Source organism: Ammospiza nelsoni, chromosome 21, assembly GCF_027579445.1.
Source record: "Ammospiza nelsoni isolate bAmmNel1 chromosome 21, bAmmNel1.pri, whole genome shotgun sequence".
Lineage (NCBI taxonomy): Eukaryota > Metazoa > Chordata > Aves > Passeriformes > Passerellidae > Ammospiza > Ammospiza nelsoni.
This window is the reverse complement of record NC_080653.1, coordinates 8,237,145-8,255,640: the sequence shown is the minus strand read 5'-3', so window position 1 is coordinate 8,255,640 and position 18,496 is coordinate 8,237,145. Positions and strand designations below refer to the sequence as shown.

The following is an 18,496-nucleotide window of genomic DNA, read 5'->3' as shown; positions in this document are numbered from 1 at the left end:
CAGGTGGTGCAGCCAGTAGAGGGCAGTGGGATTTAGAGGAAAGTTGTTGAACTTCGTCTAATGAAGTATTTGAAGTGATAAAATTATCCATTTAAATCGTTATTTGAACCTACCTACACTAAGACATAGATAGGAGAGAGAAAAAAAGAACCAAAATAGAAACGAAATTTTATTACTTTAAGACCTCTAAAAAGTCGTATTTCAGGGTAGGAAGATTTCATACTAAATGCATCATTTACTTAATTTTGAAATTAGTTTTCAATTACTGAAATACAATAATTCCATGCATCCTATTGGAACCAAGACAACTATTTCTCATAGATTTTAAGACCTATGGGTTACTTCAAATAGAAAAATATCAAATAAGAAGAAAGGTACTTTTAAGGCACACCTATTGTTATTTGTGAAGATGAAAACAGGTTCTAATCAACAAGAAAGTAAAACAGGTGAAGAAAAAGCAACACAAGCAGGAAACATAGATTTTTTTTTTTTTTAAATGCTTCTTATTTACCAAAAGGAAAAGCAACATTCTCACCTTATCACCCAACAGAACAGCTCCCCAGAGCTAAGGTTCGTGCATTATTTGACACCAGCCCAGTTTGCATTTTGCGACGGAATTTTGTGGATATTCTCAGAGCCCCTTTGAGCTGCCCAAGTCCTGAAGCAACACCGCTGCCCCACGCCGGAGGGGACCGAGCTGTCCCCGGGGCGCAGCCGGGGATGTCCCGGTGCTCCGTGACACCGTGGGGACACCATTGCCAGGCTCGGGTGCCTCGGGCCGTGCCATGAGGGAGCCCCGATGCCCTCCGAGCCTCGCCAGAGCTGCGGGAGCCCCGCTGTCCTCCGAGCCCCTCATGGGCTGCAGGAGCCGCTCTGCCCCCCAAGCCCCGCCGGAGCTGCGGGAGCGCCGCTGCCCCTCAGAGCCCCGCTGCCCTCAGAGCCCCCCGGGCGGATGCGGGAGCCCCGCTGCCCTCCGAGCCCCCCTGAGCTGCGAGAGCCCCGCTGCCCTCAGAGCCCCCCGGGGGCTGCAGGAACCCCGCTGCCCTCCGAGCCCCGGCTGGGCTCCGGCGGGACGCTGCGAGGACAGGCAGCGCCCGCCCCGTGCGGGACCTGTTGCCCCCAGACACCGGCGCGGGGCTGGAGTCAGCGGCGGGGAGGATACGGGGACACGGCGGCGACACCGCGACACCTCACCCGCTGCCCGCACCTCAGCCACTGAGGGCACAGTGGTCCCGCACTGCGGCACCTCAGCGCTCCCCCAGCAGCGGGATGCCCGGCGCGAGGCTGCCGGTTCTGCTCAGCCCAACCGGTGCCCCCGCTCTGCCCGCATCTCCCCGCGCTCACCTGCAGCCGCCGCCGCCGCGCTCGGGGATGCTCCGCAGCCGGAGCCCTCACCTCTCCTGCACCGGCCGCACCGGCCACCAGGGGGCTGGCCTGCGGCATGCCGGGTAATGTAGTCCCCTGGCTGCCTGGGACGGCCAATCCCCGCTGCGCGCCGCGGAGCGTGCCGGGAGTGGTAGTTCTTCCCGGAGGCGTCGGCGCGGGGCAGACTGGGAGTTGTAGTCAAAAAGCTGCGGCGCGCAGCGGCTTCTCCCAGCTGTGGAACTACAACTCCCGTGCGCCCCCGCTGCGGTGTCTCGAGCGGGCCCGGACGCGGCGCCGAGCGGCCGTGGGTGTGCAAGGCCATCATGGCGGCCCCGCCGCCCTCAGCGCCGGGAGAGCCGGCGCCGCCGCCGCAGCCGCAGCCGCTGCAGTACAGCCTCCTGCTGCAGCACCTCGTGGGCGACAAGCGGCAGCCCCGCGTCTGGGACCCCGCCGTCTTCGGCGGAATCCCCTGCCCGCCCAAGAGCGAGGAGCAGAAGATGGTGGAGCGGGTCATGGAGAGCTGCCCCTTCAAGGCGGCGCTGGCTTGTGTGGGAGGTGCGGCGGCTCTGGGGTCGTTCGGGGGTCCCTGTGGCGTCGGGAGAGGGGCGGATGGAGAAAAGGCTGCAGTGCCCTTGTTTGATTTCCCTCCTAAGCCTCCTCCAGTGCCTGTCGCATGTCGCAGGCAGCGATCTGTGTCTGCCTTCCTTGGAGATGCTCATGGCCTTTCCTCACACAGCACGGGCTGTCACAGGTGTCCACAGCACCGAGGGATTCCTGCCCTGTCATAGACAGCAGGGGCAGAGCCGCTTCATTGCCTGCGGGAATGCGCTGCTCCAGCCCAGCCAAGTTAATTTCATTGTTTATCTCTCACAGGGTTTGTTCTGGGAGGTGCGTTTGGTATCTTCACAGCTGGCATCGACACCAACGTGGGGTTTGATCCCAAGGATCCCTACCGCATGCCCACGGCCAAAGAGGTGCTCAAGGACATGGGGCAGCGAGGCATCTCCTACGCCAAGAACTTCGCCATCGTGGGTGCCATGTTCTCCTGCACGGAATGCGTGGTGGAATCTGTGAGTAAGAGCCTCTCAACCATTAATAAATGTTTTCTGGTACCCTTTAGAATCCTCTACTAGGTCCAAATAAGTACATATATGCTCTTTGTAATAGGGCAGTGGAGTAGGCTGCTTTGTTCTTTCTTGGCCAGCAAAGCTTTTCAGCTTTGAGATCTGTCTTCAGAGCTGCTGTTCTCTGACAGAATGAAGAACTCTTCTGCAGTAGCAACATCCTTTAAGTCCTAAATGTATTGGCAAGCATAGGCATTACTTTTTAAAACCCTAGCTACAAGTGCTTGTGTAAAATGTCAGACTGTGAGTTGCAAGATGGTAATTTGAGTGTCTAAAAATTCCATATGCAGAAAGGGATTTGATGAAAGTTCTTGAGTAACAGGCTGGTTTTCATCTGGCCCCTACAGTCAGAAATTACCTTTTGCAGCTCAGTGGTAAATCTGTCATCTGTTTTTTTTAATAGGAAAATTACCCTGTTATGAATTTGAGTCCTGCATTTTAATTGAAAGGCACAATGAGTTAAGAAGTTTAACTCATCCAGAAGAAAAGTGTATCTGCTTGCACAACAGAGCAGAACAAAGATATCTCTGCACTGGTGAAAATCCAGCATGTCCTGGCTATGGCAATAGTCCATCTTTGTCAGCAAGTGCTGTGACTCTCACTGTGCAAAGGACCAGGCTCAGGGCTGCTCTCATGTGGCTGTTGCACTTTTAGACTCAGGGCTGTGTTCTGTCCTGCCTCACCTGAGGATCCTTCCCACAGCACTGCATTGCACCACATGGATTTGTCTCACCTCTGCCAGTTCCCTTCTCCTTCCTCCCTTCCCTGCCCTGCGAGTCTGGGAGTGCAGGGCCATCTGCTGAGAGCAGAGGGAAGAACACCCTCAGCTGAGAAGGGGATGGAAGGGCATTTAACCTTTCTTGCTGTTAGCACAGATGCTGAGTGTTATTCCATATTTCCTTGTTGGCTGTGATTTGTAACTCCACAGTATCGTGGGAAGTCGGACTGGAAGAACAGCGTTATCAGCGGCTGCATCACGGGAGGAGCCATCGGCTTCAGAGGTTGGTGATGCCTGCTGGGAGCTGTTTCTGTGATAAGAGTGGATTTGGTTATGCAGCACACGATGTTTTCAGTGCAGCACACACACCACAAACCTCCTTGCGTGGGGATATGGTGAGGCCAGCGTGAGAGTGTGCTCCGGACTGGCAGAGCTGTCAGCTCCAAGAATAAGTGGGGATAAGGAAGGGTTGGTCATAGAGGAAAATCAACAAAATTCACTTGAAAGAAAAGTCAGGAGGTGGTGGTGGCTGTCCACACTCTTCTGTGGTGTCATGGGAGAGAGCCAAAAATACAAACAGAAGCTGTTAACTGAGCTTTACACATCTGCCATTTCACTGTCTCCGCTACTCTTCTTTGAAATTAGAACTAAAGAGCTCTCTTCATTTGTACCATGTGTAAAATGCTTTTCTCCTTTCTCATGTATCAGTTCAAACAGACAATTCTACTTACATGTGAATGAGGAGTGGGGTTTTAGTCCAGCAGCACTAGTGGAGATTTTCCTTTAGTGGTAACATTTGGGAAAATGCCCAAGTAGGAGAGAGCTGCTCTGCTCATCAGAAATATGAAACTTCTCTCTCTCTCCTTAAGAAAAATAACAGTCCTGTTTTAAGAAGCACAAACAAAAAGAAAGCTCTTGAAAGTGCTTCTAATTGAGCTTGTTAAGTTGTGTTTGTCCTAGACCTAATCCTCTTAGAGCTGTCAGAGCAGTGGCTGCTCTTCCTCTCCCTCCTGACCCCACCAAGGCACTTGCAGGGCTCAGATGAGAGCACAGTAAAGTCAGCAGTGGCCACGGGAGGGTTTGTACATCAGGCAGTGTCACTGTCCCCTGGGAGGGCACTGCCAGGTTCCTGCTGCTGTGAGCACAAGTTACTGGGCATAGGAATATTTCCCCTGCTTTGTCTCATGGTTCCCACCCTTGCCTTGCAGCGGGGCTGAAGGCCGGCGTGATCGGCTGCGGAGGATTCGCCGCTTTCTCCGCCGCAGTCGATTACTACCTGCGGTAACAGCCAGGAGCAACAGTCCCTGTCCAGTGCTGCTGCTGAGAGCCTGCACCACGGCACAAGCACCAGGCTTACCTTTCCACTGCCTCTGGAGTCGGGGTGGCGCTGGCCACTGTGTGAATGACTAACAGCGACCTGGCCGCGAGCCCTGGCGAGCTGCTGCGGGCAGGCTTGCGGGAGCAGGGGAGCATGGAGCCAGGCACAGAGCAGCATCTCCAGGACACATCAGCTGACTGTCAGTTTCCAGGAAACATGCCTGGACTCTGAGCTCTTTCGATCCTTTGGGGCTGATTTTGATTAAGTCTGTTGCTGGCATCAAAAGAAGGCAGGAGGACAGTCTTCGAAGAGAAATGCGGCGATTTAGGTTGTCACGTATTTGAAGGTGCTGCAAGTGTTTTAACAGTCACCAGTTTGCAGCTTGCTACTCTGTTGGGGAGAGGTAAGATCCTGTGAAGAAATAAGCTTGTTCCAGGCTTTTCTTAAAATATCATCTGAACACAAACCACCATCTGTACAACTTGTCTTATTTCAAGTACAGAGATGAGCGCCAGATTTCTTTACCATGTTTTAAAGGGAAAAGCAGAAAGGAATCCTTACCCTTAGAGCTGTGGTTACTGGCAGATGAACAGAACAGTTTAAGGGAAAAAAAGAGGTTGTTGCTGAAGTATAATTCTCTGTAGCCACTTGGCCAGCCTGATTTAACCTCACTGTGGGAGTGCAATCTTGCTACTGCTTTAATTGCCCCAGGCTCACCCCATTAGTTCCAGCAGTTTGATAGTGAGACTTAGAAAGCAGAGCTGTGAGAATAAACCAGTGTTTGACAGATAACTGGGCACCCACTCAGCACACAGCCTGCTTCCCATCACATCCCTGTGCCACCTCCAAGTGCCCCAGTGTTACTTACACAGGGAGAAGTGAGTGGTTTTTCTCAGCTCAGTTTTTTCTGAGCCCAAAATTGGTGCTGAAATCAAAACATCTGTTTGTTAGCTCAAGGAGCTGCCGCCTCTCTGATTGGTGTTCTCTCTGCCCTCCTCCTCTTCTAACCAAGCTCTGTTCTCAGACCTCAGAGGGTCATTTTTAACCTTCACTGAGCCACTCCATAAAGGCAAACACTCCCTCTGATCTTTTTGAGGCAGTGGCAATTCAGATGCAGTGCACACAACTAATAGGGATTCTCCCACTCACCTCCCCTCCTTTGCATCCACAGTTGGATATCCCAGAACAGTGACAGCCCTTGTTGACCTGGAAGAGCAGCACTAGCAGTGTGTTTTGGCTGGTACAGTGGTCAGTTTGGAGGCACATTGGCTCCCATTCCCACATGGAAAGAAGTGGGGAGACAGCAAGCACCATGTGATCTATCAGATGAGGTTTCCAGATCTCCTGATGTCCCTTGCTGTGCCTGTTCAATATCCTCAGGCCAGAAGCTGTGCAAGTCAGCTGAATTTTAAGCTTGAGTAATTCTAGGCTGATTAAACAGCCTGGCTCCAGACAGTCCTGGGTTTTTTCCTCCAAAATGCAAGGATGTAGCCCAAACCATAAGAAGTCTCTTCAAAGATTGCCTGGCACAATGCCTGTGCTTATACCACTGGCTTGAAGTGCAACTAGCAAGAATTCCACGACAGAAAGAAGAAGCTGTGATGCCAAAGAGATCAGTTAGTGCAAACAGCAACACCACAGGGCTTCTTTTGTGCAAATATCGGGGCTTTGCATTTTTATTAACATTTTTTTTTCTCCTCACGAGGTTTTACAGCCATTTAAAGTTTATAATCTACAGAAATTGAAACAGAACACAAACAAAAATATATCCTTAACAACTTTTGAAAGTCAAATATTAATTAACAGTTCTATTCTACCTGTAGCTGCAAGAGTCCACCCCCCTCTTTTCCTTCCTGTAGGGACAAGCAAAAGCCAATCATGGGGACAGCCACAGCCTGTTGTGCTGGGCTGTGGGGACCGGGCCTCCAGCCACTGTCACAGGGGGAGATTTGGCTGTACAGAGTCTCCATCTGGAATGACAGAGAGTGGACAGAGACTTGGACACATGTAACAAATCAGACACACACAGGGATCTGTTGTGCAGTCAGATCTAAAGCTCGGCCTCCTTACTGGGTCCAGGGCCAAGACAGACGCCTGGTTATTTTCTGCAATGCTGTTTCCCTTCTGTTGAGCTGGTAGTCAAGAGGAGCAGGGTCTGGAGTGTGAGCCCTTTGGAGGGGGACTGAGACCTCCCCTCCTTGGTTGCTTTGCTGGTGCAGGGCTGGCAGGTGCTGCCTTCCCCAGGGAGGGGGCTGAGGACATACCTGATGCTCTCGGTGGCTGGGCTCTACCTGGAACAGTCCAATAGCTGGGAGGGTAAAGGCAACGCTGCTGTGGGGGACAGGCTTGGTCACTTCTCATCCATCTCCATTTGGCACAGGAGAGCACAGGGCCAACGCAGTCGGGGACATGGGGGGGCTTTTCCCACAAGAACACGGACTCAGCTCACAGAGCGAAAGGTTTTGTGTCCCAACAGGTACCAACACCTACATGGGAGCGTGGGGGGCATCCCAGGAGCCAAGCACTGGGGCAGCCTGTCCTGCCCTGGGACATGGCCTGACAGCTCTAGCCATCAGCTTGGGAGGGAGGGGTCACTGGAGCCACTAACAAACAAACCTGAGCTGGCTGGGCACGGCTAATCCAGCAGCAACCACTTTGGGAGCAAGACAGAACAAAGCACTTCTGCCTTCAGTCACGAGGGCCATGAAGGCTTTCCTCCCCCCATCCTTCTGTGCTGGTTCCCAGGCTGGGTGACCATCCAGCTGCTGCAGAGCACTTGCCTCTGGCAGCCAGGCTGCCACCGAGGCAGGGCCATGTGCTGCCATGTGCTCAGTGCAGCAGGGAAGGCCAAGGAAGGGATAAAACATCTCCTTGTCCCCGTGGCCACGGGAGGGATGCTGTGCCACGGGGTGCATGCAGTGCTCATGGCAGTGCTGGGCTGGCAGGGGCGTGAGTGCCTCACTATGGCAGAGACAGAACTGTACAGCAGATACCCTGTTCCCCACCAAACTTCCAAACTGGGGAAATTTGCGACCACATCAGTGCCAGAGCAGACGTGGGGTCAGCCCATGGTGCAGAAAGCAAACATGCCTCTGGCTGGCCATCCTTTCAGCCTGCTGTGGATCCAGACCAGCACAGCACCTCTGGCTCCAGCCTTGTGTGAGGGGTTACCCCATAACTACTCAGAGGCGAAATCCAGCGAGGGGAGGAACCGCCACGCCACACACACACAGGCAAAGCACAGGGCTAGAGAGGGGACTGGCCTGAAACACCCAGAGGAGCTGTGGCAGGCAGGAAGCAGCACTCTGCTCCTCTGCCCTCGGGGTCGCAGTTTGCTCAGAGCAGAGCAGGATCCAGGCACAGGGTCCGACGTTTGCGCAGGCAGCGAAGCCAAAGCGGGGCTGGTGTCACCGTCACCAGGGAGGGAGGGAGGGAGGCCCGTGAGCTCCCGGCCTCGGAGCGAGCCAGTGCTGCACATGCAGGCGTGGGCAGGGAGCTGGGCAGCAAACAGGCACTCATGGGGCACTGCAGGCTTCAGGCAGGGGGTGCCTGGTAGGAGTGAGCGGAGTCCAGAAGAAAACTAGCCAAGGGGGAAGCCTGTGTCCACAGCCCTTGTCAGTCACTACCTCTTCCATTGAGCAAATATACATAAAAACAATCCTTGAACACAAGAAGGGACATAAGACACGACTACTTTACAGAGAGGGCCTGGCACCTGCTGGGACCCGGCCACTGGAACATGATTGTACAGGAGCTGCAGGCAGCACCGTCCTGGGTGTGGGCTGGTCTCCCTTGGGGGCTGTGGTCCAGTCCGTGTCCCCCAGCAGGGAGCTGGAGTGTTTGCAGCTGGTGCCTTCTGCCTGCAGGCTACACGTCCGTGGAGAAGTAAAGTGTGTTGCGTTTGAGCTCGCTGAAGGAGATGGGAGGATGCTGCAGGTAGTAGAGAAGGACCTGGACCTGTAGAAGGTAAATGGGCGGTGTTACTACAGAAGGGGAAAGAGCTGCCACCTCCCAGCTTGTCCCATCCAGCAAAAAGTAACAAATCTACCCAGACAGGCAGGTGAACCCCTCCAGTACCCAGCTCTTACCTGGGCCATCACATCGTGGGACCAGATGTCAGAGGCCAAGGTGAGGTGCGCCTTGCTTTCCCCCTCTGAGGGTCTCAGAAGTGTCGGCCCAAAAACCGTGGCCAGATTGTGGAGAGACATTTTGTTGATAGGTTCCTTTTCAGCCACCCTGTGGGGTGAAAAGGAGAGAGGCAGTGTCAGCCCCTAACGATGCTCAGGAGTGGGGATCCATGGGGTGATGTGGAGGCCGAGGGCTGCTCTCCCTTCTCCCAGCAGAAGTGGGGCACCTCCAGCTTTCCACTGCCCTCTGCAGCCCTCAGAAAAGCCAGGTGCAGGGCAGGGAGCTCTGCCCCCTTCACGGCCTCTGCTGGAGCTGCTGGGCCTGGCTGGGAGCCCTGGGTGTGATGTGGCAGCAACCAAGCCCTGACTCCTGCACTGTGGGGCCTCCACCCTTCCCCAGCCCGCAGGGCATGGGAGCCCTGCACAGCCCCTGCCCCCTGCACCCACTCCCCTTGAGGCTCCCTGCCCCAACAGCCCCGTGGGAGCCCTGCCAGCACGGAGGAAAGCAGGACCACAACATTGCCATGTTAGGAGGCAGCTGTGCTCCCCGGCACAGGCTGCTCGCTTGAGCCCCGGCCAGGGGAGCAGATGTGGGAACTGGCTGTGCCCGGTTCTCAGGATGGAAATGGATTTTTCCTTCTCCATCCCCCAGCATCAATCACTTTTTCTGTTTGGTTTTAGCCAAACCAGAGGAACAGAAAAAAAAATTTAATGATGCAAGTAACATGAGCCATGAGCCCCAGCTCTGGCCAGGCTCTGTTCTGCTCTGCTGCCCTTCCACAGCCCTGTACCTTCCCTGGGTTTTGGGGCCCTAGGGACCCCCAGTCCCTGAGTCCCCAGGTTTGGATGCACCTCATCTGGGCCAAGAAGCCTGTCAAACCACAAACTGCTGCACTCAGCCTGGGATAGCTGATATGAGGTGTCACCTGCAGTTCTGGGACATTTCCACAGAGCTGAGTGTCCTTGTTTCTTGGCCACCCGCTGCTGACAGGTGACAAGGATTGCTGCATCTTGTTTTGCAAGGACTACTGCTGGACTGGTGGGAAGGGACACAGAGCTGTTTTCCTGCTAAGGGGGACACTGCAGAGCTCCCAACTGATTCCTGCCCTGTGCTGAGGCCAGCTGCTCCCTGCAGAGCTCATCCAAGCAGCTGCACGCCGGCTGCAGCAGCCAAGTGTTCCTTGTTTGCAGAGGCCGTGTGCTCCCTGCAGAGCTGACCTGGATCACTGGCCAGGCACAGCCCAGACCCTGCTGGCACCACAGCCGGTGGTTCTGAGACACCAGGGCTGCTCTGGAGGGGCAGAACAGCTCCAGGACCCCCTCAGCATCCTACAGGGCCCAAGGAGAGATGTGGAAAGCCAACTGATATCAAAGAAGGGTCTGAGCAAGCTGCAGCCTTGGGAATATGCCAGAGCCCAGAGAGATGGGGTGGGTGGGGCACACCTGGAGCTGTACCCTCTTGGAAGGGCTGGGAAAGGACCACCAAGGGCTGGGAAAGGACCACCAAGCTGCTTTTGCTGGCCCTGGCTGCTGCCCTGCTCTGCACCAGCACAGCCTCCAGTCTGGGATCAGCCATGTAGGCACCACAGGAATCAAACAGCAGCTCTGACTCTGTTCATGTCCCATCCCCACAGCAAAGCAGTGAGACAGACCCATCCTGCACCTCCCACCCATCCCAGGCAGCCCCTGGGCCTTTACCTTTTCAAGTGCTCCAGCAGGAAGAGGAAGGTGATGAGGTTGGGGTCAGGCAGCGAGCGGAGAAGGTGCATCATGCAGTTCTCCTTGGCAGCAGGATCTGAGAGAGCTGGAGGCACAGAGGGAGAGGGCTCAGGACAGGGTCTGCTGCAGCAGCAGGACCCACCACAGCCAGACACCTCCCAGCAGCCACTGTGTGAGCACTGGGGAGCAGAGCTTGCCTGGAACCAGGAAAAACAGCCAGGACCAAGTGGGAACGACCCTTGGGAGTGCCCCATCCCAGAGCAAGCAATGCCAAACTGAATTTGTGCATCATCCCCTTCCCATCCCATCCCTTACCGATGCCCTCCATGAAGGCAGGGTAGAGCCTGTCAGTGAGGAGGGGCTCGGGCAGCTCTCGGAAGTACAGCTTCAGCGTGCCAGCGATGGCATTGATGTCCATGTCACTCAGCATCACCAGGATGTCCTTGTTATCTGTCCAGAGAGCACCCACATGTGACTCCTGCCCTCCTGATCCCCTCTGTGTCACTGCAGCCAGCCAGACAGGCTGCCAGCTGCAGGGCAGGGACAGCACTGCTGGGTTCACAGCCCCATCAGCCAGGCTGAGCCTGGGAAAAGCCCAGTGGTTCCCGCCTGGCTGGGCAACAGGACACACAACGATTTGCAAATCCATTTGCAACGTTTCCCTGACTCAGTGTCTGCCAGGAGCCAGCCCAGAGGCACAAACAGGCTGGGATCCCTGGGTGGTTTTGCCCCTCCTCACCCCCAGCCCCTTCCTGTGCAGAGTGGCACACCTGGCACAAGTGCAGCACAATAACCAAACCCAGGCTTGGGGGGATCTCAGAACACCAAGCTCCCCCAGGACACTCACTCGCATCAAAGACAGCTTTCAATGCCTGGATGTCAGTGGCCACTCCAGAGATCCTGTAGATGCCAACCTCTTCAATGCCCCTCTTCTCCACCTCCTCCACGCACTGGCGCACGATGTAAGGCACCTTGGAGCGCTCGCGCCTGGCTCGGGAGGCACAGCTGTCACCAGAGACTCCCAGGGGAACCCTGGCAGCCAGCCCAGCCCTGCCCTGCCAACCCAGTGCCCAGCCCTGCCAACCCAGTGCCCAGCCCTGCGTGCACGAGGGGAGGATGGGCATGGCAAAGGGAACAGGAAAATCCCCCCCCAGCAGAGAGCAAAGGCCGAGCTCCCCGTGCTGGGGAAGCAAGGGGACACAGGGCAGCCCCAGAGCAAGGGGACACAGGGCAGCCCCACACCCAGAGCAGATCAGATCAGCCCCACAGCCCTGCATCATTTACTTTGTCACAACACTGATTTTCACCCCGAAGACACCGGTCTGCTTTTTGGACGGGGTCCTCTTCAGGCTCATGTCCCTGCTTGTGAACTTCATGGAGAACTCCACCTTGATCTGTGGGAGACAGGGGGTGAGTGCTGGCTGCCCTGAAAGCGAGAAGGGGCTGCATGCACAGCGAGGGGCTGTGGGTCCCCCACCCCACTTACTCCGTTCATCTCTATCACATCCATGTGCCAGTTCTTGGTCTGCACGGCCTGTGGGTCCAGCTGTGGGGAGAGAAGCTCTGTGAGTTCTGTGGGGACACAGCCTCGTGCCAGCCCTGCTGCCATCCCAACCTGGTGGCCCCAAAGCCCCTGATCTGCAGATGGTGTAGGGCACAGGATATGCTTTTCCATGAGCAGAGGATGGAGAGGTTCCCATCCCTTTGTGGTCTGGGGTCCCTCTGGCCGTGCCCTGAAGCCAGGTGGGCCCAGCCCCCCTGTCCTGCCCTAACCCCAGAGCCCCTGCAAGGCAGTGCTATAACCCACACCCACGAAGCAAGAAACTTCCAAGAAATTAGGCCTATTTCTGGCGGCAGATTGATGAAACAGAACTAGGACAGCGTTTTCCATGCAGAAAAACAACATCTCCCCATAGCCAAGGCTATTTATAACCCCTGGGAATGACAGGCTCTGCTATTTCTGGCTTTGGGGCTAGCGGGGGACTCGGTGACGCTGCCCCGGGTGCAGTGAGAGGTGCTGGCATTCCCAAGGCCCTGGCACGTGCCCTGGTGGGTTCCAGGCCCCAGGGCTGTGCAGAGCTGGGTGCAGTTGCCTCTTGGGGCTCTCTGGTCCCCAGCTGGTGGTATTGATCCAGCCCCATCGATCCCTGTAATGCACGGGGCGGGCAGCCCAGCCCTAATGTCCCCTTGGGGAAGGGGATGGGATCTGGGAGCTGGGGGGGGGCTCCCAGGGCTGGGGACACGTAGCTGCCAGGCCACACTGGCACCAGGCACGTGGGGTCACCCTGCAAGGACACGGGAGCTCCCTGCAGCTGCTGGGTCAGGAGATGCTCTGGGCAAGTGTAAAGATGTCCAGAGCTGCTGCTCCAGCCACGGAGCTGCTGCTCCCCTGCCCATAAACTCCCTGCATGTCGTGATGGGGGGAACTGTGGGGTCCCTCATGTCCCTTCCTGCACACCAAGACCCCACAGTCTCAAGGACAAGCTGGAGCTGCCCTGGCTCTTGGCACAGACCCAGCACAGTGGCATTGCCACATGCCCAGCTCTGTGTCACTGTGAGCCCAAACAGCTCCTCAGCCATGGGAAAAATGTGATTCCCCAGCAAGGCAGAAATGCTGCTGTCTCCAGCATGGCTCAGGAATGGCTCCTGACATTCCTGCTCCAGCCCAGCACATGGAAGAGCCCAGAGAGAGCCACGCTGCTCCCTCTGTGCCAGCCCTGCGGCTGCTGGGGAGCAGCAGGAGGAGCAAGAGGAGAAGGAGGAGGAAAGCTGCAGCTGCCCTGGGCTCCCATGGGACCCTGCAGCAGGTCTGGACACTGGGATCACGAGACTGCAGCCAGAGCACAGCCAAGCCCAGCCCTGCTGCCCCAGCTCCTCTGTGCTCCCCTGCAGGGCTGCATCCCCCTCAGCACTGCCATGGAGCCACCACAGCCAACACCGTGTCCCAGGCACTTCCACCCTTTCCCCACTCATGGCAGGGAAGCCCCTTCATCCCCCAGCCAGGCCAGGAGCCCCCCTGCTCTGCAACACAATTTTATCTGCAGCCACCATGCCTGCCTTCCCTTCCCCAGCCCTCAGGTCCCTCTGGCCCCGATGGCCCTGGCAGCTCACATCTGGAAGGGCTTTAGCAGAGCTCTGAAGAAAGCTTTTATTAAAGCCAGGTTGGCTGCTGCCAGTGCTGCAGACCTTTCCCTGAGCACGTCACTCCCCTGCAGCCCCTGCATGGGCACAATCAGCCCACAACAGCCAGCAGGGCCCAAATTTGGGCCAGTTCTGCTGGCACCATGGGCCTGAGCCCCTCTGCAGCTAAGGCAGGTCCCTGTGCACTGCAGTGGCCTGGCCCTGGTGCTCTCTAACCCTCCTGCAGCAGCAGCAGCACACGATGCTGCCACTCCCCAGTTTAAGCAAAGCCACGTCCAACCCTTCATCTCCAGGCGTGGGAGGATGGACAGGAGCATCCACCCACAGAGCCAGAGGCAGCTCCTGCCCACACAGCGCTGGCAAACACCCTGTCCAGCTCCCAGCACCATCTCCCTGTCCTCTGAAGGGAGCTGCCTCGCTCCAGCAGGATCAGGGACATCCCAGGTCAGTGGGGAACTCCTGGAAAACAGCTAGCATTGTGCAGGATGAGATGTCAGCTCCTATCTGGAAGATCAGACGGCTTCAAACACCCCTCTGTGCCTGGGGAAACATCTCAGCCAGGTCACCAGCACATCTCCAGGCTGCTCCCTCCTGCATCCCAGGGACTCCCAGCCATGGTGGTATCCATGCCCAGGTCAGCATTCCCTGTGGTGCTGCTCTCATCCACGGTGAGGTGAAACACCCTCTGTTTGTTGCCATCATCCTGGCTTCCCAAGTTATCCAAAGCTGTTTGTTTGTTGGACAAGGCCCCAGGTTGTGGAGGAACAGGCAATGAGCATCCTGGCAGTCCTGCAGCACTTTGTGTGTTCTGGAGAGGTCCTGCTGGTGCTGGTGCCTCCCCTCCTTCTGCTTGTCTTGCCCATGGGACAGCTCCAGACTTGCGGTGATGAGGCCACATCCTGGAATTTTGTCCTCAAGGCACCTCCAGGTCATGGCACTGTGACAGACCCAGTGCACAGAGCTCCAAGGTGAGGAGCAGGGCTCCAAATCCTCAGGGTGGTTCCCCAGGGATGCTGTGGTGGGGCAGGGACTGTCAGGCTGGGCATGTCCCCTCCTCACATCCCAGGCCCATGAGGTCACCCCACCTCAGCCTGGGGTGAAGCAATTGGGAGCAAATTGGTGACTCAGCCTTTGAGGTCATCTCTGCCAGGGCCCTGGGGAGGGGGATCCCAGAGGAGCTGCTGCAGCCAGCGCTGCTTCCCATCAGCGTGGCACCCACAGCTTCCCCAGCCTGGCCTCCTGTGGCTGCCCTGGCAAGCAGATCCCTCACAGATCCCTCAGCAGACCTACAGACAGTCCCTGACCCCCCAGCAGCGTGGGACGAGCAGCCACCACACCAGCAAACGCTGCCAGTGGCCAAGCACAGCCAAAAAATCAGCAATCCACAGCCCTGACAGAGTGACCCGAGCAGCAGCAGCACCCACAGCCCAGCAGGACCCCGGGGCCACATCCAGCCCTGCAGCCCCGGGGAAGCCAGAGTCAGGGAAATGAAACCCCTCCATGCTGTGAGCCAGCAGCAGCGGCCGGGCAGCCTCCCCAGAGAGCCCTGCTGCCCCTTAATCCCCTGGGCTCGGCACTGAATCGAGGTTAATGCAGCTGCGTCATACACACACACACACACAGAGCCAAACCAGGCTGGGCAGGGGGACTGCACCGAGGGAAACCCCCAGAGTGCCCCGTGGGGCTTTTGGGACAGCCTGCAAGGGCGCTGTCCCCCTCCTCTGTCGCACATCCCCGCACTCTGTGTTTCTGGCTGATGTGGCTGCGACACAGCTGGGAAAGCCTGGATGGACCCGGGCTGCAGGAGGGGGACGCAGGCAGTGTCCCCAGCCAGCCCAGGAGCATCGCTGCCCCCTGGAAAAGCTCCGGGGCCGGGCAGGGGCTCCCCGGGGCTCTGCAGGACCCCCGGTGCAAACAGCTCAGCCTGCGGGAGCCCGCCAGCACACACAGGGAGAGGGAAGAGCAAAACAAACACCTCACAGGCTGCCAAGAGCATCCGAGAGCTCCCAAAGCACCCAAACATCTCCCTGCTCCGCGCACAGACCCCGCAGCGCTCACTCTGCACACAAACAACGCAGCCCCCCGTATCAGCGCCCCCCGCCCCACAAACCCAGCGGTCACAGCACGGAGCAGAGCCCGGCAGAGCCATCCCAGCGCCCAGCACTGCCCCCCGCACCCGGAGCACCTTCTGCCGGAGCAGCTTGCTGCGCACCCTGCCCCAGAGCCGGGCGCCCGTGTTCGGGGCTCGCTTCCCCTCGGGCTCCTCCACGCCGCGCTCGCCCCCGGTACCGGTACCGATACCGGGGCTTCCCTCGGGCTGCACCAACACCTCCGTCATCGCTTCGGCTCCGGGCAGGCGACACGAGGGTGCCCGCGGGTGGCTCAGCGCAGCATCGGCATCCGAGCGGTCAGCGGGGCCGGGCCAGGGGAGCCCGGCTGGGGCGGCGAGCGGCCGGGGCTCATCCTCAGGCTGCGCGCCGGGCTGGCGAGGCAGCCCCAAAACCTCCCTCCCTCCCTCCCTCCCTCCCTCCCCTTGCGAGGAAGTGACTCAAAGGCAGCCACCCCCCGGCGGCCCCCACGCGTTTAACCCTCGCCCTGCCGCTCGGGAGCGCTGGGGGGGCTGCCCGGGCACCGCCGCCGGGATCCGCTGTTATCCGCTGTTGTTATCCCCCTGCCGTTCTCCCGCTGCCGTTATCCGCTGCTTTTATCCCTCTGCCGTTATCCGCTGTTGTTATCCCCTCCCGTTATCCCCTTGCCGTTCTCCCTTTGCTGCCCGGGCTCCCCGCCGCCGGGATCCTCTGTTTTCATCCCTCTGCCGTTTTCCTCTGTTTTTATCCCCTCCCGTTATCCCTCTCCCGTTCTCCACTGTTGTTATCCCCCTGCCGTTATCCCCCTGCCGTTATCCTCTGTTTTTATCCCCTCCCGTTATCCCCCTGCCGTTCTCCGCTGTTTTTATCCCCCTGCCGTTCTCCCTCTCTCGGTTCTCCGCCCCGCAGCCCCAGTGGCAGCCGCGGCCCCCGAGGCACAGCCGCTGGCGGCTGCAGCGTTCCCGGCTCCCCGCAGGAGCCAGGCTGGCTCTGCTGCTCCTCCTGAGGCTTTTGGGGTCTGTTGTCATGCCCGGGTACCCCCATGTCCCCTCTCTGTGTACCCTGACCCTTGTCAGCCCCACTGCCAGCAGAGCAGGGAAGCCCTGGAGGGTCCCTGCCTGCTGAGGGACAGGCTGAGGTGCAGCTTGGGGGGATTTGAGTGTCCCCCAGTCCATCCCTCAGCAGCCCCTGGGGTCCCTTCAGGTCACTATGGCTCCCTGCAGGTCAGGGGTGCCTCAGCATCACAAATCTCCCCTGCCAGAGACTCTGCCAGCCCAGGGAAGACGACAGACAGACAGACAGACAGACAGCTATTCCCTGAGGGCACAGCAGGCACCGTGCCCATGACAACACAGGCTCTGCTCCAGCAGCCAAATCTCCCCGTGCATCAAATGGGCTGAGGAAGGGGGTCCTGAGCCCCCCTTCATGCACCCACTGCCTTCTCCTCCAGGGCATGGGGGGCACATCCAGCCTCTGTCCCCTGCAATGTGGGCACGAGCACTCACAGCCCGTTTTGCCCACGACAACACCCGTCTGCCACCCTGGCACAGCAGCACACACCCCTGCCAGCACCCAGCACACACAGCCCAGCTGCTGGGAGCAACTGGGACAGCTCAGAGCAGGGCCGCAGGGGACACAGGACCCTCATGGGGACACGAGCCAAACAGGGCAGCCCTGCCCCGACCACAGCATATTCCAGCTTTGGAAAATGGGGTTAATAACAACAAAACAGGGTTAGTGCCAGCCAGGAGTCACAGCTTTCCACTGAGCAGCCAGTGCTGCTATGTGGAACCAGCAGCAGCCCATGATGAGCCCAGGGATCAGCCAGGGTGAGGAACATCCAGGGCAGCATTTCTGCCCGAATGCCTCAGGGCCAAGGCAGGGGGGCAGCTCTGGGACTTGACTACAGCCCACAGCCCCAGCAGCAGCACTGCCCATGCTGCTCACAGCTGTCCTGCCCTGCCACCAAGCCCACCCCTGGGGCTCGGGTGACACCAGGACAGCCCCAGCCCTGTGGCTCTTCCATCCACCCATCCAGACCCTGCTTGGGATAAGCAGCCCCAGGGCCTTCTCTCTTTCCTGCTCTTCCCCCAGCGCTCTTGCACAGTGCACAGCGGGTACGGGCTGTGCTGTCCCTGTCCCGACCCCCGCATCTCCCAGCATGACTCATGTTTGTTGATCCAGGCTATTTCCGAGAGCGCAGCTGGACTGATCCCCGCGGGACACGAGCCCCTTCCCTGCCCTGGCCGTCCCCCTTGGCCCAGTGCCACCCCCACAGCGCTGCTGCCTGGGGGAGAAGGCAACAGAGGGCTGATCTCAGGTATGGACAAGCCACTGGTGGAGCTGAGCCCTCTCCTCCCACCCTGTGTCCCCTCCAGTGCTGTTTCCCCACAGCATCTCCATTCCCTGCAGCCTTTCCCTGCTGCTCTCTGCTCCCCTGGGACCTGCCCTCAGCTGCTTTCCCACGGAGCAGGCAGCCACGAGGGGCCCTTTGAAGTGTCCCAGGCGTGACCCTGTCCCCAGCACAGCCAGGAACACACAGAGACACCCCCAGCCCCAATTGTGCTCCCCTGCCCTGGGCTTCCCTGCAGCCTGGCCAAGGTGGCTGCAGGGGCAATGGGAGGTCTGGGGGTCTGCCTGCCCTCCACTCCATGCTCCTGGTCCTGCTCACCTGGGAGCATCTCAGGGCAGCCCAGGCCTCCATCCTGCCTGCCTGGCAACCACCAATCAGAGGAGCTCAGCCATTGCCCTGGAAACCCCCGTTGCCATAACAGCAGCTGATGGAGGCACAGACAAGGCAGATGGTGGCAGAGGGAGACACAGGAGGGACGGGGGCTGCACATGCAGAGCCCTCCCCAGGGCAGCTGCCAACCCTTCCCTGCAGCCCCCCGGGGCCA

At 58.2% G+C, this 18,496-nt stretch overlaps 2 protein-coding genes across 4 annotated transcripts in view; one reads left to right on the top strand and one right to left on the bottom strand.

Moving 5' to 3' along the window:
• Positions 1-1,676: 1,676 nt before the first annotated feature.
• TIMM22 (translocase of inner mitochondrial membrane 22) lies at positions 1,677-4,994 on the top strand. The gene is made up of 4 exons (XM_059487059.1): positions 1,677-1,920; positions 2,239-2,435; positions 3,418-3,490; positions 4,416-4,994. Exons 1-4 carry the CDS (start codon positions 1,689-1,691, stop codon positions 4,490-4,492), a joined length of 579 nt encoding a protein of 192 aa, XP_059343042.1. The 5' UTR covers positions 1,677-1,688; the 3' UTR covers positions 4,493-4,994.
• Positions 4,995-6,169: 1,175 nt separating this feature from the next.
• The window catches only part of ABR (ABR activator of RhoGEF and GTPase), a 29,162-nt gene continuing 16,835 nt past the window's right edge, over positions 6,170-18,496 (bottom strand). For 2 of the 3 annotated variants that reach the window (XM_059487053.1, XM_059487054.1), the window contains 7 exons: positions 11,858-11,917; positions 11,656-11,765; positions 11,219-11,358; positions 10,687-10,821; positions 10,351-10,456; positions 8,614-8,761; positions 6,170-8,482 (listed from right to left, as the gene is read on the bottom strand). In XM_059487053.1, the coding sequence (XP_059343036.1) occupies positions 8,393-8,482; positions 8,614-8,761; positions 10,351-10,456; positions 10,687-10,821; positions 11,219-11,358; positions 11,656-11,765; positions 11,858-11,917 (789 nt within the window). In that variant the 3' untranslated portion in view covers positions 6,170-8,392. Of the gene's footprint in view, positions 8,483-8,613; positions 8,762-10,350; positions 10,457-10,686; positions 10,822-11,218; positions 11,359-11,655; positions 11,766-11,857; positions 11,918-15,697; positions 15,889-18,496 lie in introns of those variants that run through there. The other variant, XM_059487056.1, reaches the window with a different exon arrangement.

Excerpts from the sequence above, each read along its gene's own strand:
- TIMM22 (XM_059487059.1), top strand. The coding sequence starts at position 1,689 with ATGGCGGCCCCGCCGCCCTCAGCGCCGGGAGAGCCGGCGCCGCCGCCG. Across the intron at positions 2,436-3,417 it reads CGGAATGCGTGGTGGAATCT|TATCGTGGGAAGTCGGACTG; the intron begins GTGAGTAAGAGC and ends GTAACTCCACAG. Across the intron at positions 3,491-4,415 it reads AGGAGCCATCGGCTTCAGAG|CGGGGCTGAAGGCCGGCGTG; the intron begins GTTGGTGATGCC and ends CTTGCCTTGCAG.